Source organism: Pelecanus crispus, chromosome 6 (genome assembly GCF_030463565.1).
Source record: "Pelecanus crispus isolate bPelCri1 chromosome 6, bPelCri1.pri, whole genome shotgun sequence".
Lineage (NCBI taxonomy): Eukaryota > Metazoa > Chordata > Aves > Pelecaniformes > Pelecanidae > Pelecanus > Pelecanus crispus.
The window spans coordinates 18,499,528-18,517,860 of record NC_134648.1 but is presented as its reverse complement, the minus strand read 5'-3'; the positions used below and the strand labels follow the sequence as shown (position 1 = coordinate 18,517,860).

The 18,333-nt window shown below is 38.9% G+C and overlaps 1 protein-coding gene across 1 annotated transcript in view; it reads left to right on the top strand.

Moving 5' to 3' along the window:
- The window catches only part of KCNQ1 (potassium voltage-gated channel subfamily Q member 1), a 368,559-nt gene that overhangs the window by 40,664 nt on the left and 309,562 nt on the right, over positions 1-18,333 (top strand). Inside the window, exon 2 of the mRNA XM_075712468.1 lies at positions 10,330-10,420. Within this exon, the coding sequence (XP_075568583.1) occupies positions 10,330-10,420 (91 nt within the window). The remainder of the gene's footprint in view (positions 1-10,329; positions 10,421-18,333) is intronic.

Here is an 18,333-nt window from a genome sequence, read left to right as displayed (position 1 = left end):
CAGTGTAAAGATGATTTAGCCCTCAAAGGATTTGAGGGCTCTTTGAGGGATGCTACCTGTTCCCTTGCTGGTGCTGCCACCACTTAGTGACTTGGCCTGGGTAGCTGAAAAGCTGTGGTTCAGCTCTGCTTATGCTCGCATGTATGCTTAAACCAACTATAGGCTGAATTTGGCATCGATGCTCACGTTGAGATGGGCAGTGTGTTAGAGCTGCAGGCAATGAGTGCACAGCGGTGGATGTCTTTTGGAACGTGCTGCTGGATGATGGGTTTTGCTTTGAATGATGGGGGCTGCTACAGGACTTGGGTGAACCTGAATGTGTAATTGAGAGGATGAGGACAGCACACAGGACTATACTGTTTTCCTAATGGTATTTTAGAATGACAAAAAGTGAGGATGAGGTATTCCAAGCAAAATAAGCTGTGAAAATTACATTTTCTCTCCTGCTTTGTAGTGTTTCATCAAACCACAAGAATAAGAGAAAATCTTTCATTGTTTTACATTGTATTCACTCTACTTTTCTAGTCTTCAAGTAAGAGCACTAATGACATATTTTTCTCTTGCTAAGCCTGAGGTGCATGTGAAAAGAACTGCAAAAATTCTTTTGATTTGTAGTATTGGGTGACATCCTTTCCCCATTGCATGTGTGCGCTTACTCTTTCCATGGCTGTCATGTTGCTACGTTGGGGTTTCATGTTCATGATCAGGCACATTGGAAGCTCATTATGAACCATCTGAGGAGTCCTGATGAATCTTCTGTAGTCCAGTGGTTCACATCTCCTGGGTCATGCACTTGTTTTAAATGTAGCATATACTTTTTCTAGTTTCTTACGCAGTCCCTATCATCTTTTTCCTGTTCAACAATGCCTATTCTCAAAGGAACCAATACCTCGTTGCAGGATGCAATAACATTGCTTTTTGTGAGCAGTTAACCTTTCCTCTTGAAGCATCTTGACGTCTGGTTTGCATTTCTACTGCAATCATACCGTTTGCCAAGACCTTAAAGGCTTTTCCTGCAATAATTCTGGTGCTGTATCCTAAATGACTTTTGATTAATTGTGTGCTTTGTGCTTTGGTACACTGCCCGTAATTTAAATTATTTTTACAGACTAATCTCCCAGAAGAGCCACGTAAGTGTGATAGAAGCCTTGCTTATTTAGCTGTATAGCTGACCTGTTTTTCGTAGTATCAGACTACCCTGTATTGTACATGATCTTTCTTGTACAATAAAACTGCTTTCTCACACGGGAGCTAGAAGACGGTATTTCTTTGACAAGAACTCAAGAAGCTGGTTAAAAAATATGCCATTGTTTCCTTCAGGAAGCACCAACTGTACTTTGCCTTACAGTTGGAACAAATACATATTAACAGGAAGCTCCATCTGATAGACCTACACTAACACAAACAGAGCATTTGCACTTTGAAGGTTTTTTTGGTGGCAAGTGACAACTGAGAATAGTGATCTGTCTACTAGCTTGACCTGTGTAGGACATAACAGAGAGGAAGCGTGCATTGTACAGGAAACTGTTGTAGCCCGTTCCTGGAGGGAATCATGCTTCTCTGCATGATTGCAAGTATACTTCCCCTTCTGCTGGGCATCCTCATGCTGCAGAGAGGCTGGAAGATGGGAAGGGGCTGTACCCCTCCTTCCTTCCCCTGCCTCAAAAACAAAACAGAAAAAGATAAGACAAGTCCTTAGAGGAAAATCATGCAAAGAACCTGCATGGCCAGAGATTTAAACCCCCACCTTTCTTTTTTTTGTTATCAGGAATAAGGTACTCTGTTTTTTCCTTTTTTCATCTTCAGCTATGGCTTGTGTAGGTTGCGGGTCTCTTCTAACTCCTTGCTACAGTGATTTTTTTTCTTTTTTTTTTTTTTTCCCTCCTCCATACTTTGTCCTATTTATATAGGACATATATACTCTTGTATATATTTTCAGAAGTTAGACTATTCTCTCTTAAGCAAGTTAGCTGAACTGGTTGCACAGCACAGCTAATGCAGTTATTATGTAATTTTCATTCAAGGATTAGAGAGTTCACAGCCATACTCTGGAAGAAAAATAGAGTGTTAATAAAAATTTCAAAGTTGGCCAAAGGTATGGGCAAAGCTGAATTGAAGTACAGGGCTCCTTCATTCTAATCATGTACCTTCACCAGACCATTCTCTTAAAAACAAACACTTTTTTTTAACAGAGGAAGTGATGGAGGACCTCTGATGTCCACCAGTTGCACAATTGAATATTTATTTAGTCTTCTATTAGTAGACTGGCACTGTGCTCCGGTAGTTTATAGTCATGACAGAATTAGTGTCTTTCCAGTGTTCAGTTCAGACTTGCTAAAGAATTCAGCATAAGACCTATGTATACAGGATATTTATGTGTGTGAATTTCATTAAGAATGGAAGTTTTCTCTGCGTGGTGAAATCCTGTTTCTTTTTTAAAAAACATCCCTATCTGAGTTTCTCACTTTTAAAAGCACCAGTTGGTATTTGTACTTGACACTATAACTTGATGATGATTCCATAAAATAAATTGCCATCCTGTATTAGCTTCCTGGTGATGCTGTTTATAATCTAGAGTCCTTTCCTCTCTCCTATTGTCAGCTGTCCTCCATTTGACAAGTTCTACCTATTCCCCTTCTAACGTCTACCTTTTATTAGAATTTTTGTCCTCAAGCAATCCCAAAATGCCTTGAATGAAAGAACAAGAAAGACCTGGTGTCTAGCTGCAGTAAGAAATTACTTGATATGGAATAGTATGAATGTTTACCTAGCTGCACCATGGAAATAACTGTGCAGTACTGTGTGAAGTGGTTAGGGATTTATGTTGACTTGTAGTAATATAAACCTGTTCAGGTTTTTCATCAGGATTTTCCTGATGAAAATTAAGTAAGGAATAACTTTTCTGGCCTGGAATGGGACAGAATATATGACAAAGTGAAAGAGTGATCCCCTGTCTTCAGTTTGTGTCTTACCTGAAGTTGTCTGTCTAAATCCTCATTGCAATAACTCTTTTTGTTGTCTGGAAGGCTGTGTGAAAATGCCTGTTTATGATACCATTGACCTTTTGTGTTCACAGCCTGAAAAGTGTCAATATATGTAAGCCATAGAGATGAAAGATGAAATAATGATGCTGTCATATGTTTTAATGAAGAAACATGAACTAGATATGCAGCAGTATTATAACTTGCAAATTATGATCAAGATAAGAATCTGCCCATATTTAATCTGCACACATTCTCAATGTCATCCTTCCAGTTCTTCTAAAGCTGTATGCCTAGAGGAGTTTAAACTTTGTTTCTATTACTTTGTTTACCTATGAAACCTATCACAGTTAAAAGCTAAATGGCAAAAAAGTTATTTATTCTGTAAAAAACAAACAAACAGAACCCCACAAATAAAAAAACCCAAACGCATCCCCCCAAGATACAGGGTCGCTGAGGAAGTTGCATGGTTGGTGACTGATCATGCGTGTGACTGAACAAAGCTATACACTCAAAGACAGACAATCCAGTTGCCCGAAAGTAAGGTGCAGACAGAGTTTCAAGAGGGAGGCTTAGGAGAATGTTACCAAAGACACAGAAGGACCCAAAAGATATTTATTTATGTATTTATTTACAGAATATTTCTTTTTCAGTAATTTTCTCCAGTAGATGGAGAGGATGAACTACAATTAGCCATTGACCTCATGCCAAAAAACCCACACAGATCCAGCAGTTGTAAGCTAAAACAGTGTTCCCTGCATGCAAGGGCACTGATAGTTGGATACCTTCAAGACTGATAGCTGTAATGAATAAAAGTTGTTCGAAAGTAAAGAGCAGACTTAAGCCAGCTCTTATGTGAAATTCAACAAGGAAAAACTGGCTGTCTTCCTGGAGGGTTAGAACTCAAGTTGGGTTTATATAAATTGAGCTGAACTTTGCATCTCCCTTCTCATCTATTAAATGTTTTTGAGGTTTCAGCTTAATTTAGGGCCTAATGCCAACCTTTTCCAGGTTCATGGAAAGACTCCCACTGAGAGTATATAAGAAACACTGCAAGAGGGAATAAAATCTACCCACATCTTAATACTGGTTTTGATGATGATGGTTGCATGTGTATGAGGCTATATTAATCTGGTGAGTAAGTACCTCCAGCTTGTCTCATGCACCTTTTTTTTAAATGTTCCTGGTCATATTACTAGACATATTTTATAAACCTTTATCGGTTCTCCTACCTGTGACATTTACTAAATGAGCATTGTTATCTCTCAGTAAGTGGTTAAATGTTCTGTTGATCATTCCACACATTGTTTCAAGCCTCAAAAGGGTATGCTAATGTTCTAAAACCATAGTTAAATACAGGATAAAAAGCAGCAGCTCAGGGCTGGAGGCTGCAAAGTACTGATAGCTACCGGTAATGTGTCAAGTTTCTGCAGCTGGCACTGAGGTCAGTGAAAAAACCCTAAGTCTGGATCTGTTCTGAAAGTCAAAATATATTCTAGAATTGTCAGAAACCATTAAATCCATCTTTAGCTCTTAATATATTCCCTATATATTTCCTACATATTGCTAAATACAGTGTATATACTAGCTGGTCATGTTTACCTGTCAGCTGTATGATTCTTTCTTGGAAATGCTCTGACTTCTCAAACCTGTTTGAAACAAAAAAAGTATCTCAATCATGTGGCTGACTTCATGGAGTAAGCCAGATTTTATTATTTATTATGCTTCCCACATCTACACATGTGTGCACATATTGTCTCATGTAACTCTATACACCTGTGTCTATGTTTGTGCTTTTGTTTTTAGTGGGTAGTATAGCATAGACACATTCCAAGTCTATAAACTGGCTTGGATGTATGTGAGCTCGAAGTGTTACTGGAGGACTGCACACTGATGTTGTTTCATGCATGCTGAGATAGCTCCAGTTCTGGGTATGACTCCACCGGGTATGTGGTGCCTGTAAAACTGAGTTGAAAAGACAACCACAGAAACTGGCTTCTAGTAAAACAGTGCTGGCTGTCTGGGAGGAAACAGGTCGCCTTGTAATAGTCTACTGAAAACGGAGTCCATGGAAGAAAACACTTGCTGCTTTCTAAGTGTTAGTGTCCATGCTGCTTTAATAGTGGTTTCATTGTTTCACACCCAGAAGCACGGAGATGATCAGACACTGGCAAAATTCTTGGTGTTAAAAGAAACGTGGCACTGTTAGATAAGAGTTAACCACAAAGCTAAGTATTTTTGAGTGCATTATCTGTGATTTATCTACATGCAAGCAGATGCTACTTTGTAACCTGGGACAGGCAATGTCAAAGACTTCACACACTATCACATCATCTCTAATGCTTGCTTGGCCCCACAATCTAAGAGTTAGATCAGAGCTTATGAAAGCCTGAACTCCTCATCGCTCTGCTTCCTTTCTTGAAGATGGTCATGTTTGTGCATAGAGGTTAAACAAGCAATGGGTTTCAGGAGATAAAAGATTGGTGGTTTCCAAGAGACTGAGCCTTTTCTGACTGCTAGAGTTAAAGAAATTCCGGTGTTCTGTCTGTCTCTCCTTTAGAGGAAAAAGGTATTATAATGGAGTCCATAGGGCCTACCTGATATACAACTGGTGAAATCGGCACAGGACAGTATGCTTGGCAAAGTGTTCCAGAGTGGCTGATGCTACTGGTTAAACCATTCATCTGTCTCAGATCTTTAAGTCCCTGAGTGATATTATATGGTAGCTAAGGTATTTTTAATTTTTTACTGTGAGACAGAGAAGCAAGGCTGGGTAAGTCACATGCTTTTCCACTTGTTATGTTAAAGTAAAGCAGCTTGGCTACAACCTAGTGAAGAGTAAATGACTGAAGTCTTATAAATGTTTTGGGATTAGCATGTACACTGGATAGCCCACATTCAGTTTGCCTAATTTAAAAGTCCATGTTTAGAGACTTTACCCACTCAAAGGTTGAAATAACTAAATGTTTCGCACAGTGACTTGTTTCATAGGGGATATAAATTGCTCCCTGAAGGTGTCCAGTGTCTTTCCACTGATAGCAGAGCTTTGACATGCAGGTGATGCTTAGTTTGTCTGAAACAAAGCTCTCTTAACTTAGGTATCTGGAATTATGTGGTTGATCAGGGTAGGGCTGATACATCTGTCTACTAGTAATTTGTCTAATGCTTCTTATTGTAAGGTTGGCTTCAGTTGCACATTAGTTTGTCTGATATTAACTGGTTGAATGCACAGTTTATGTGTTTAGCTTCTGTATCAAGGTGAGTACGTTTTTGGGAAGATGTAGTAATAGTGATCACAGTAAAGTGATATTAAGAGTGATAAGGTTACTTTGGGCATGTGGCAATTGCAATTTTTGTTTTGAAAAAATACACCAGTTTGGGGGTTTGAAATTTTATCTTCTGTTTTCAGGGTTGTACCTTTGGTTTTTCCCTGCGAAAATTCACATAAGTTCAGTTATATTCTAAATACCTGGGGGAAAAAAAATCACAACTCTCACATGAGTAGCGGAAGCTTTCTGAGGCTTGATAGTTAAATTTCCCCAGGATGATTTTCATACAGAGCAAATTCAAGTTTGAGGCAGAGTCTGTCCTTGCAACTGTTGTTCGTAACTATTTGTTTAACTACTAAGGACTTGCCTCCTGTTGACAAGTGAAAGCAGGCAGTAACAGAATCTGTGCTCCACTTCTGGCTGAAGAGAGGGGAGGTAACTGTCAAAAAAAAAAAGAAAAAAAAGTGACAAACTTTTCCTGTTTTCATTTTTCCTGGTGCCTCACTCACTTCTTATGCTTCAGAAGTGGAGGAGGAAGCCACTAATACTGAAACAAAAACAGGGTAAAAGCTGTGTTGGAAGGAAACGAACAGCAGGCTCATGTCAGAGGAGGACCATGTATTTTTTTTATCTCTTAATTTTGCATCCTCTGTTCCTTATGTGCAATTCATCTAGTCTCAGAAGCAAAATAGTGGTGCCAGCATGACAGGGTTAGTAGCTTAGCTGTGGTGCTACACTGCCACGGCTGTACTAGTGGGGCTTGTGGGCATCTTCTCTGTAATGCCAAAGAAACAGATGAGAAGCAGCAATATCTGACAGAACATCTTTCTTTAGCTTGGGATAATGTGTATTTGTGGGTATGAAGATGTCTCATGCTTCAGCCTGGAAATAGCACAACAATAAATTTCAAGAGTTTTTCTGGGGGTGAAAAAAAAGAAAATTAGTAAGGCTGCAATGGATCCATGTGTGTGAAAACCCATAAAAGTAGATAGTGCAGTGACTGGCACTTGATGCAGTTCTTATGTCAGCCTTCAATTTCTCGAATAGTAACAAGCAAAGAGATTTGGCAAACGATTTACCCTAAGTTTATCATCCTGTCACTTAGGCACACAAACTTTCACCTTTAATCCTTATTAGGTTCTCTTTAGTTGTGTGTGTTTAGGAAAAGTACAGAAATGGGATAGTCTTTGCTTTGGTGCCCTCTTGCGGTTTCATGTGCTGGCTGAGTTACACTTTTAAGAAGTCCACTACTATTAAGGGATATAGTAAGTATTAATTGTTACTGCTCAAGGTGTATTCAGACAGCTTACACCATCCCATGCAACTCATTGTTTGCTTTGAACTGGTACTTCTATGTATGTTGGACTTTTTCTCCAGAGACCCTTAGCTACCTCTGTGTAACTGAACCCATTTATGTTCATGTTGTCATGTGTATCGGTCTTAAGCAATTGTGGGAATATTGCAGATAGAAGGGCTGGACATTCGGGGAACATTTATGTTATGTTTCAAATGACTGGCTCATCTTTGTGTTCCCCTGCCTTCTCTGCACACCTTCTATTTGAGAATGGCCAAAGTTAGAGATACAAGGTAAAATGAGAAGATTTTAGAGATAAATCAGAAGCACCCGCATATTTTTACTTTGCTTAGGTAAAAGTATATTCTCATATGTGTGTTTGTGTTGATATCTGATAATCTCTGTCCTATTAACTTCCATTCATTATCACTTATTAATTTGATTTTTGTACCTAATTACCGACAAACTTCCTCTCCACAATTTTGTGATGTGTTTACAGTATCATTTGTCTATGTGTGCATTGGACCTGCATGTGCTGTGTTTTGGAGCGATCATTGGGCAGTCTAGATTACAATGTCAACTTTGACACATTTTTGCTTTCTTGAGTGCTTGGCCTTTCAAAAGATTCACCCAATGAAGCTCTCACTTATGTGAAGGAAGATAAAGGCTCTGGGTGACTTCAGCTGAGCCATGCCAATTTGCAGCCACTGATGTCCTGCTTTAATATTTCTCCTCTTGAGTTTAGTTTTACTCATTATGTCAATTCTTTTTTGTTGTTGTTTTTCTGAGGAAAAAAACCTGATTAACCATTTTAGAGATCTGTAATAGGGGGGATGATTTAGTTACTGGATTTTGCAGCAAGCTTCTATCAAGTGCAAAAGATGGGTGTTCCTTGTCTCAACAGAACAGTGAAAAAATATCCCTAACAACTAGCTCTGTATTTAATAAGTGACGCTTAAGTCTTCGTCATTGTTCATGTCATGTTTTAAAAAGAAACATGCAGTTGTTTGGGAACTGGAAGCTGCCTATGCCTAGTGTGTAGTGGATAGCATTCAGTTTGGGTTTTATAATGCATTTGGGAAGTAAAACATTTGTTCCTCTAAGGCAAGCAGCAGTCCTGCGGGGTGGCGGGCACAACTGAAGCTGCTCAGGGAAGGGGTTTGAAGGCGGAGGCTGCAGGGCTGGTGTCCTGGTCTCGGCTGGGATACTTTTCTTCCTAGTAGCTGGTATAGTACTGTGCTTTGGATTTAGGATGAGAATAACATTGATAACACACTGAAGTTTCAGTTGTTCCTGAGCAGTGCTTAAACTAAGTCAAGGCTTCTCATATTGCCCTGTCAGTGCAGAGGCTGAAGGTGCACAAGAAGCTGGGAGGGGACACAGCCAGGACAGCTGACCCAAACTGGCCAAAGGGATCATAGAATCGTTTAGGTTGGAAAAGACCTTTAAGGTCATCCAGTCCAACCATTAACCTACACTACCAGGTCTACTCTAAGCCAATCAAGGGTAGACTAGACTAAACCATGTCCCCAAGTGCCACATCTACCCGTTTTTTGAACACTTCCAGGGATGGTGACTCCACCACCTCTCTGGGCAGCCTGTTCCAATTCTTGACCACCCTTTCTGTAAAGAAATTTTTCCTAATTTCCAACCTAAACCTCCCCTGGCGCAGCTTAAGCCTATTTCCTCTCGTCCTATCGCTAACTAATATATATTAGTTCTTATTAGTTCTTATTATTATTAGTTATTAGGATATTCCATGCCATATGATATCACACTGAATGAAAAAACTGGGGGGAGTTGGTGGGGAGGAAGGCCATGGCTGCTGCTTGGGAACTGGCTGGGCATAGGTCAGCAGGTGGTGAGCAACTGCATTGTGCATCACTTGTTTTGTATATTCTTTTATCATTATTATTATTTCCTTTCCTTTTATATCCTACTAAATTGTCTTTATCTCAACCCATGAATTTTACCTTTTTTTTTTCCCCGATTCTCTCCCCCATCCCACTGGGGGAGAGCAAGTGAACTGCTGTGTGGTGTTTAGCTGCCTGCTGGGTTAAACCACAACAGCTGGGCAGCCTTGCTCCCCAGCTGGGGGAAGAGGCTTTCTGGGGGCTACAGGCAGTTGGGCTGAGTTTGCTGTAACTCCCTGGCTGTCCCAAATGTTACCTTGGGAACCAGGACCCTCTCCCTAAGGACTCATTCGGGCACAGGGGACCGGGGAACAAATAACTTGTATTCCCACTCTCTCTCTGATAGTTGCTGATGTTTCAGATGCCAAAAGTCAGATTTTATTTATCTGGAGCCTTTTGGGAATTGGTTATAAAAGACAGTGTGAGCAGAGTCTGTTAAGCTCTGTCTTGGTTGGGATTTCTCTTTGCAGTTTATTAGAATTTGGAACAGCAAAAAGGCAAACATTTGAAACATGTTGGAGGGGTTGTGTGGTGGTGACTCAGCCATAGTAGTCCTTACAATGGGAAAGAACAAGGAATGTTGTTTTCCTGAGGGGCTAGGAAACGGCAAGTCTTAGAGGTAGGCTGAAGCTAATGTTATTGCATAGTTTCATTTGATAATGTTCAACAGAAAACCTCAGTGTCTGAAGAGAATTAAACTATCCAACATGAAGCAGGATCACTCAAAAGTTACCAGCTGTGTTTTAAGATAATCCAATACCAATGACATTTCTGTGTGTACAGATAACTTGTAATGACATAATTATTTCTCCTCCCTCTAGGTTCTTGCAGACTGCATTACATTTTTAATTTTTTTTTTTTTTTATTTACAGCTTCCTCATTGTGCTGATATGCCTTATCTTCAGCGTGCTTTCTACAATTGAACAGTATGCAGCTCTTGCTACAGGGACGTTATTTTGGATGGTATGTATGTGGATGTTAATGTGATTGATGCATGTTTGTTCTTAAAGTGCAAATTCTGATATCCTGAGCTAATACTGTATCAAGCAGAATGTTCCTTATGATTTAACTGACGAGGGGCTTTTCTGCTTTTCCCTAATGAGTCTGTAAAGCCACAGAAACACCAAAAGTCGTGATAGCACAAAACCCAAGTCTTACCCTATATGGCCTATACTGAGGGCATCTATGTTATGTCCAACACATGTGGCTGTTCTAATTAAGCTTGAATCCCTCATATTGTTCAGGTTAATCCATTTTTCAGCCATACTGAAGACCAGACACCTGACTGTAGGGGGGAGGAAGAGTGAGTGGAAGTCCTTTCTTTTAGTTGATGTCAGATCCAGCTTTCTTTCGCAAGTGGAAGACTCTTGTGTATTCATTGAGTTTAGAGTTAAGACAACTTGCTCTACCTGTCTTACGCATTTTCCCTTCAGTAGAGAAAACATAGTTACCTTTTGTTTATAGTACACTATTAAACATAGAAAAAAATATAACCTCCTGCTAAATCATTGGTTCCTCTGTACTTGTAAATAACTGGCCATTATTTTACTTGTGAAAACACTGTCACTGGATTGAGAAAATGCTAACTAGCAATTTAAATGTTCGTTCAAAATAGCTCTTGTAGCAGTGCACCAGTAATATCATTGTTATGTATGATATCATTATTAACATGAAAAAGTTCACTTAACCCCATCAATTACAATAAATTTTGTCAGTTTATCTATTCAAAATGCTAAGGTCTCATACCTAATATGAATACTGTAAGAATAACAGTATAGTATATTAAATATAGTGTCAATCACACTATTTCTGTTTAAGGTATCTTCATGCTTCATGCCTGGTATATTATTTTTAACTAACTTGTAAAATGTTTGAACTCCTAGGTGTAACATTATAATTAGTTGTCAGCTAAAAGGGTCTATACATGTATTTCTGCATCTAGTACCTTTTCTGTTTTGTGGTTTGGGGTTTTCTTTTTGTACACATTTAATTTTTTTTTATCCATAACTACTGCCAATTTCTGTGATGAATTTCACTTGTGATAATATCTCATTCATCTTTGCAGTGTATCATAATATTTTACATGTGTGTTGTTTCAGTGAAATAACTTCTAGTGATGACATAACCAGTGGTGTCTCATTTTTTTCCCCCCTGTGAAATCATGGAACTCATTTTGCCTGTTCATACTGTATGTAGTATGTATTGTCTGTATGTGTGTAATACATGCAATGTAATATGTATGCAATGCATTCAGAATTACATACAATGTATGTAATATCCAGTATGTATTTGTTTTCATACTATTCTGTGTTTATCTTGCTTTCTAAGTAGTGTGAATCAGTGTTCCTGTTCTATATCATGAGAAAAACTATGGTTAATTTTTAACATTGAAATCCTACTATCATGATTCCTTGTGAATTCAGCAGTTGTTTGTTTGTTCAGTATTGGTGTATTCTGATATTGTTTTCTTAAAGGAGTAACTGTGGTAATTTTCAAGAAACTTAAGGAGATTACGGTGATCCATTGGTCCAAAGCATTAGATGGGCCAATGTGCTCTCTGTTCTATCCAGTTTTGGTGGAACTTTCAAAGGAGTTGTGTACTTTGCAACACAAACATAAATGGCAGAATCTGGTTCCTGTTAGTGTCTACCGAGTAAAATTTCCTATTCTCTTCTTATTTTTACTTTAAGATTTTACTTTCACTCTAATATATCATTACAAGCTGTCAAAATTAGATGTAACTGAATTCTTAAGAGGGGAGATAATCACAGATGACTGGTTCAAGAGAAAGTGTAAAATGCAAAGAAAGAAATAAAAGAAACCATAACAGCATACAGAGATTAAAAAAATGCAGTGCAAGCCTCCAACCCAAATGGTGATGCAAGGAGACTTATAAAAGCTTAGGAGATCGCTCTTTCTACTGCTTTGTAGTAGGAATGAATTTCTGTTTTGTGTTTGTAGAGGGTTTCAATTATACCACAATAATAGTTTTAATTTGGAGCCAGACAATGGAAGTAGGTGACATTGTTGTAGGTGAGCAGAGGAGGGCAAACAAGTTGATTTACAAACTGATACTGAGTGAGAGACCTCAAAGGAGCAGCAGTGTAGCAACAACCTACCAGGAGGAGTATGGGAATCTTGAAGAAGGGTTTCTGCTTGGGCTTAACCAGGACAGTGAGAAGGAGGGAATCTTTGGGCATATGGAATTTGAGGTTTGAGACCTCACGTCAATCCATGAAACTTGACTTAAACTGCCCAAGTGTGTGCTCTGTGAGATTAAAATAATTAAAGTAACACTTAGAGCCCCTTAACTTTTTCTTTTGAAGATTATAAAATTGAGTCCACCTTTCCCTATCTGCATTCTAAAGGGAAAATTACTGAAGCTTTGTCAAGAGCAGTTTCCCTTTTATTTAGACATAATTTCCTATGTAGGGTAGAATTCTCTCAAAATTAATTATACTTTGTAGTGCATCGAATATAAGTCTGAGACAGTGGTACCAGATGTGTAGTGTCATGCTTTGAAATTTTGCCTACTTGAGATATGTGGACTTCTTGTATTTTGGGGGGGGGAGGCAGACAGCCGTAGGTCTGGAAATGCAAAAAATTACTGTATCCTGCTGAATGTCTGGAAATGAGTGCTCAGAGTTAGCATGTGGATATGCTGAGCTGAACAGCCCCATGGAGTAAGTCTGATTAGATAAGCTTACTGCATGGGCACTGTAAATCTGACTCATCTTGAAAATGAGATGGAATAACTGTAAAAGCACATGTGTGTTTTCTGGAAACTACTGTTGTTACAGAATCCTTTCTGCAGCTCGCTTGTGAGTTGCATGGTGTTGAAGATGCACGTTGGGAAAAGTACAAAATTTGTTCCTCCTCACTGAAAAACTATTCAGACAAGACCCTTGAAAACGCAATTAAGACCTATACTGCTTTATTTCCTCTACGTAGCCGAAGGACTTTTCTCTCACCCTGTGAAAGATCTAAGCAGAACTTCAGCAGATAGTCTTTTTGAAACCAGGGAGACTGGTCACATTAAAGTTACAGATGGAAGCCGAGTGTGCCCTTTTTCATGAACAAGAATTTCATGCTTCAATAATATAGTCATACAAGATATTACAATTACACGAAAATAGAGCTAAAAAGTTTGACATTATGTATTATTTCCTTTTTATTCTGGAGCTGTTTGTCTTATAATATCACCTCCTACTACCAGAGGAGGAAATAGAAGGTGTTATTAACAATTTTAAAGCATTTTAAAATGCTTCTATTTTTCATAACAATAAGAAAAACACAAGCTTAACGTTGGCAAAATAAACAAGGGAAAGTTTATATGTGTTCCAAGTGGTGTTCCAGTTTTAGACAAAAAGCTTACAATTAGCTGTTGAATCTTTCTCTACTTGTCACCACACTTCACAAGGCAAAGAGCCTTGATGAAAGCTATACCTAAATGCAGTTGTAATGGGAGATTAGGAGAGAATTGGCCTTTTGTTAGTTTCCAGAATGCAGTGAAAACTGTTTAAATTTGCATGTGTTTATTTTATCTTTTTTCACTAGATGGTGCTGTTGGAGGAGTTTGACTCCAGTTACTTGTTGGCACTTGCCCAGCATGAGCTGGAGTCTGAGCCAAGACTGTGAAAGGATCATCATTTTGAAGGGTATATGTACACTTGGCCCATTTAAAATAGTGGTGCGGGAGAGCTTTTGCCATGACTCATAAAGAGCATGTGGTATATCTGTGTAAAAATTGATTTTGAGACTACAATATTTAAACTATGGAAAAAAGTAATTCAGAGATGTATGTTCCCAGAGAGGCCATATTTTTCTTTTATTTTCATAAGCAAGGATTTTATGGTGCCAGAACACAGCAGAATGCTGTTATCTCAGCATGATCTAAGAAAATCCAAGTGCCTGATCCAAGGGGATTAAATATTCTGCTGAACCAAGGGATATTTAGTGTGCCTGAAAAAGCTATTTTCTGGTAGGAATCTCATTTCAATATTGATTCCAACAAAAAAAAAAAAAAGGAAGGGTATGTTTTTATGATGAAAGTATAAGCTCTTTCCAGCTTTCTGTTTTCTGAGTTCCTTTTCTACTTTAGCATACTTCTTACTGAAGAGATTAAACAATTTTTAAACATTAATAAGACTATCAATTAAGATAAAAGGTAATAGTTTTGGGTTAATGTTTATGTTATTGGTATTGGAATTATTCCTATGATTAAGAGAAAATGGCACAGAGTCTAGGCCTACGAGAAATCTAGACTTTATTTCTTCTTTTCATGTAATCTTTTGTTTTGAGTATAAGCCTTGGGTTTTGTTTGCTGGAGTGTTTTGTGGGTCTTGTGAGAAAGAAAGAGAAAAATACCTACAGCTTTTGTCTGAAGATGGTCTTCACAGAGAACAAAGGGTTCAAATAATTCGAAGTAGTTCCAGCATTTTTTTTCTGATTATCTTCCTTGGTTAAGAAGGCCAAGACAGAGACTTATGATCTGGACATTGGTGCATTTTCATCCTTTTGAAAAATTAAATGGGCTTAATGTCTGGAAAGGTTGCCTGGTGATAGTTCTACAGACTGATGTAGTCTACAGGCTTTCTCTAAAGAACCAACTGGTAGCTGAGAAAGTGAAAAATTTGTCTTTGCAGCCCCAGCAATGTCCCCTGGTCTGACCCAGAGTGAGGTCAGCTGGTGTAGAAGATGTGTGTGTCGTAGACTTGTGCTCTTTAATCCTTTTCCTCTGCTGGACCTGCAGATAGACCTGTCCAGGGAATCACTCACTGCAGGATTTCCTTTCTGTCACTCCATTGATAGCTGAAGTTGAGAATCCCAGCTTTCATTTGAAGACAGCTTCTCTACATGTTAGTTTGTAGTAAAAAGGCCAAATGTGAGTGATTTGAAGGCTCACCCTTTTAATTAGGTGACACTATAGTTAATAGCTGGAGCAAGGAGCTTCCTCTGAATCTGAACCCAGGTGTTTCTCACTGCGCTTCAGTCTGTGGTTCTGAGGCTTGTAGCTGAGCTGTGCTGGCAGATAACGTGAGTGCTTCTAATCTGCTTCATTGCGAAGTCATCTGCGTTGTTTTGCAATGCTGCTGGTAGTAACATCTTAACTTGTTCCAGTTGTCTGCAAAACAATCCATTGTCAACTCCTGTGGTCTGTATAAGAGAATTATGTGTTTAATGTAAATGTGATGTTAAAGGGATTTAAGTAATTTGGTTCAGAAGGTTGTGTGAACATGCTTTTAGTCCAGCTGAATTCTGCTGTATGTCTGTTCTGAACAGGTCTGAGGGAACTGAATCAGATGCTTCTAAAGTGGAAATAAGATTCTGTTAGGAACTGCTAAACTTACTTAATGAAACGGGCTTTTAAAAAAAAAAAAACAAAACCAAGCCTGTTGTTATTGTTTGGTGTGATGAAGTCTGAGCTGAAGAGGAATGCCAGGAAGGAATGAAGAGGTGATATGGAAGGCAAGTGTGCTAAGACCACTAAGGGAAAGATGAGTTCATTTTTGTTTTCACATGTGCTGAAAGTCAAACACTTCTGGAAGGCGGCTATAGTTTCCCTTTAAAATCTGTAGAGGGCAGCATTGGACCATGCTGTGTCCCATCTGGGGTGGCTGGATTCAGACCTTGGATGGTGTCCTGAAGTAGATAAAAATATCTTTTGGAAGAAGTGAACTATCGATAAAGAGATGGTTTCTCGCATGGGCTTGGGGAATTTTGTACGAGTAATGAACAACAATAATTCTGGGAGAGAGGGGTGGAAGAAAAGGGCTGTGTAAACGTTGCTGCCAGAGACAACTCTGGCCACTTTGTGGCTGTAGCCACAAAATTCATGCTGTTTGGCCTACCTGATTTCTCATCATGTGTATGGCTTTTAGAAAAATGTGAGAACAATTAAGCTTTCAGTGAAATGAATTGGACAAATATTTGCATGGAGGAGATACAAAAAGATACTAAATTTGTTAATACACTGAAAGATTTCCAGTATGTTATATCGTTCCAGGTATGCTCTTGCTATTGTCTTAGGTGTTTCCTTTCAGCGGGGAAAAATGAAAAAGTTTTATTTGGCTAAACTTCTCTCAAGTTACCACCAAAAATGACTTTTAGATGTATACGATAAGAATAAGCAGTGTTTTTTATAGAAAAGAAAACATTTTACACGTACTGCATACATTTCTTCTAGCAGGTTCAAAGTTCTGGGTTTGAATTCATATTTTAGTCTGCTATGCTGGAGTGTGTATTTGATGAAGATAAGCTTGGATGCAGAAAATTGGTTACTTCCACTTCTGCCTTTTCTAAGAACTATGGGGGCGGGGGGTGGTGCGGAATCCCTCTTCTTGGATTTCTGTACCTGGAGTTCTGTGGTGGCATACCTGAACACTGTCATTTAAAATAAAGTCTGCAACTACATTACCATGAGTAAAGGAATCGGAATTTAGCATTGATCTGCACAGTGCATTGGGGTGAGATGGCTATGAAGCACCAAGCATTTATTGGGTCTCAAACTCTGAAGACTGAGACAGGCTCTGGGAAGAGTGCCCTTCAAGCTCACGGTGGAGCTGGTGACAGATTGCGGGCCAGCACGAACCACTGCTGATAGATTGGTGCCGTCTGCTGGCTGCTTGGTGGCCTCCATGATCTGACATGGTGATCTCCCTCACTGGCAGCGTGGGGCTGTTAGCCAAAGGCTGAAATGAGCACAGTGTCAAGTTGTCCTCTTGCACTGAGCAAGCTTCCCAGCTTTTCACATGTGAACGACAGTGGCATGACAATTTTCAGAAAACATTGCTTTTATATTGCATGCAGCATTTTGAAAAATAGGGGGTTATGTGCTCCAGAGTTATTAGTAGTTCACCTGTTCTCAAGAGCTGTGTTTGCTCTCAAAAGTCACATAGTATACCTGTGTTTTGTTTGTTTATTTTTTAGTATAGCTGCATTCCAATAAATTCTATTCAAAGATGCATCTAGGGAAAATACTATTGAAAAAAGTATGTTTCATTCACTGTTACATCCATTGTTCACTTTTGCCAAGCTTTCTACTTAAGCTTTAAAGTTTGACTAAACTTTTCTGGGGTATAAATCCATGTCAAACTCAGAGCATTTGCTTGGTAAACTCTAAAAGAAACATGGTAAACATATTTTCTTTGAAATTACACACATTTTTCACTATTTAATATTTTAGGAAACATGCAGAGTAATACAAATTCCATCTTGGGGAAAAAATATAAAACTGTGAAATACTGGTGCAGAGTAGAGCCAAGCAGTGAAAAGAAAGATTTTTAAATTTAGGGTTTATCTGGATTAGTGTGTAATGTTTGCAGTGACAGGTGTTTCCTTTATGCTTTGCCCAAATGTCTGGAAAGTAGTTTGTCATTAAGTGCTACATTCAGTGTGTATCTCAATTTCAGTATAACTGGAGGGTCTATGGCTTTGTTAGGCCCTTGTTTTCACATCTGACCTCAGCCAGCTGGAGTCTATTGTTTTAAGCGTAATGTAACAGCTGACATAACATAACGGGTATCAAGCTGAAAAACTGAAACAGTGCAGTGAACTGATGCAAAGAGAGGGGAAAGGGAGAAGTTGAGAGGAGGGACAGGGGCAAAACTAGCTTCATGATTCAAAGAGGAAGCTTGCTGGCTTGTTTTTCCAGGGGGAATTAGCTAGGAAATAATGGGATGAGTCTGTTGAAGTTCTATTTGCAATTGATTACATATGATAGACTACTGAGACAGGTTTAAGTTCGCCAGCTGTCACTAGCTGGTGGCTCTTGAATGGCTTTAAGTGGCCCGTGGTAGGCAGAACTGGAATAAACTCTGCAGGTGTGGTGTAATTGTAGTGCAGAAGAGCAGTGAGTGCTGATGTCTTAGAAGAAA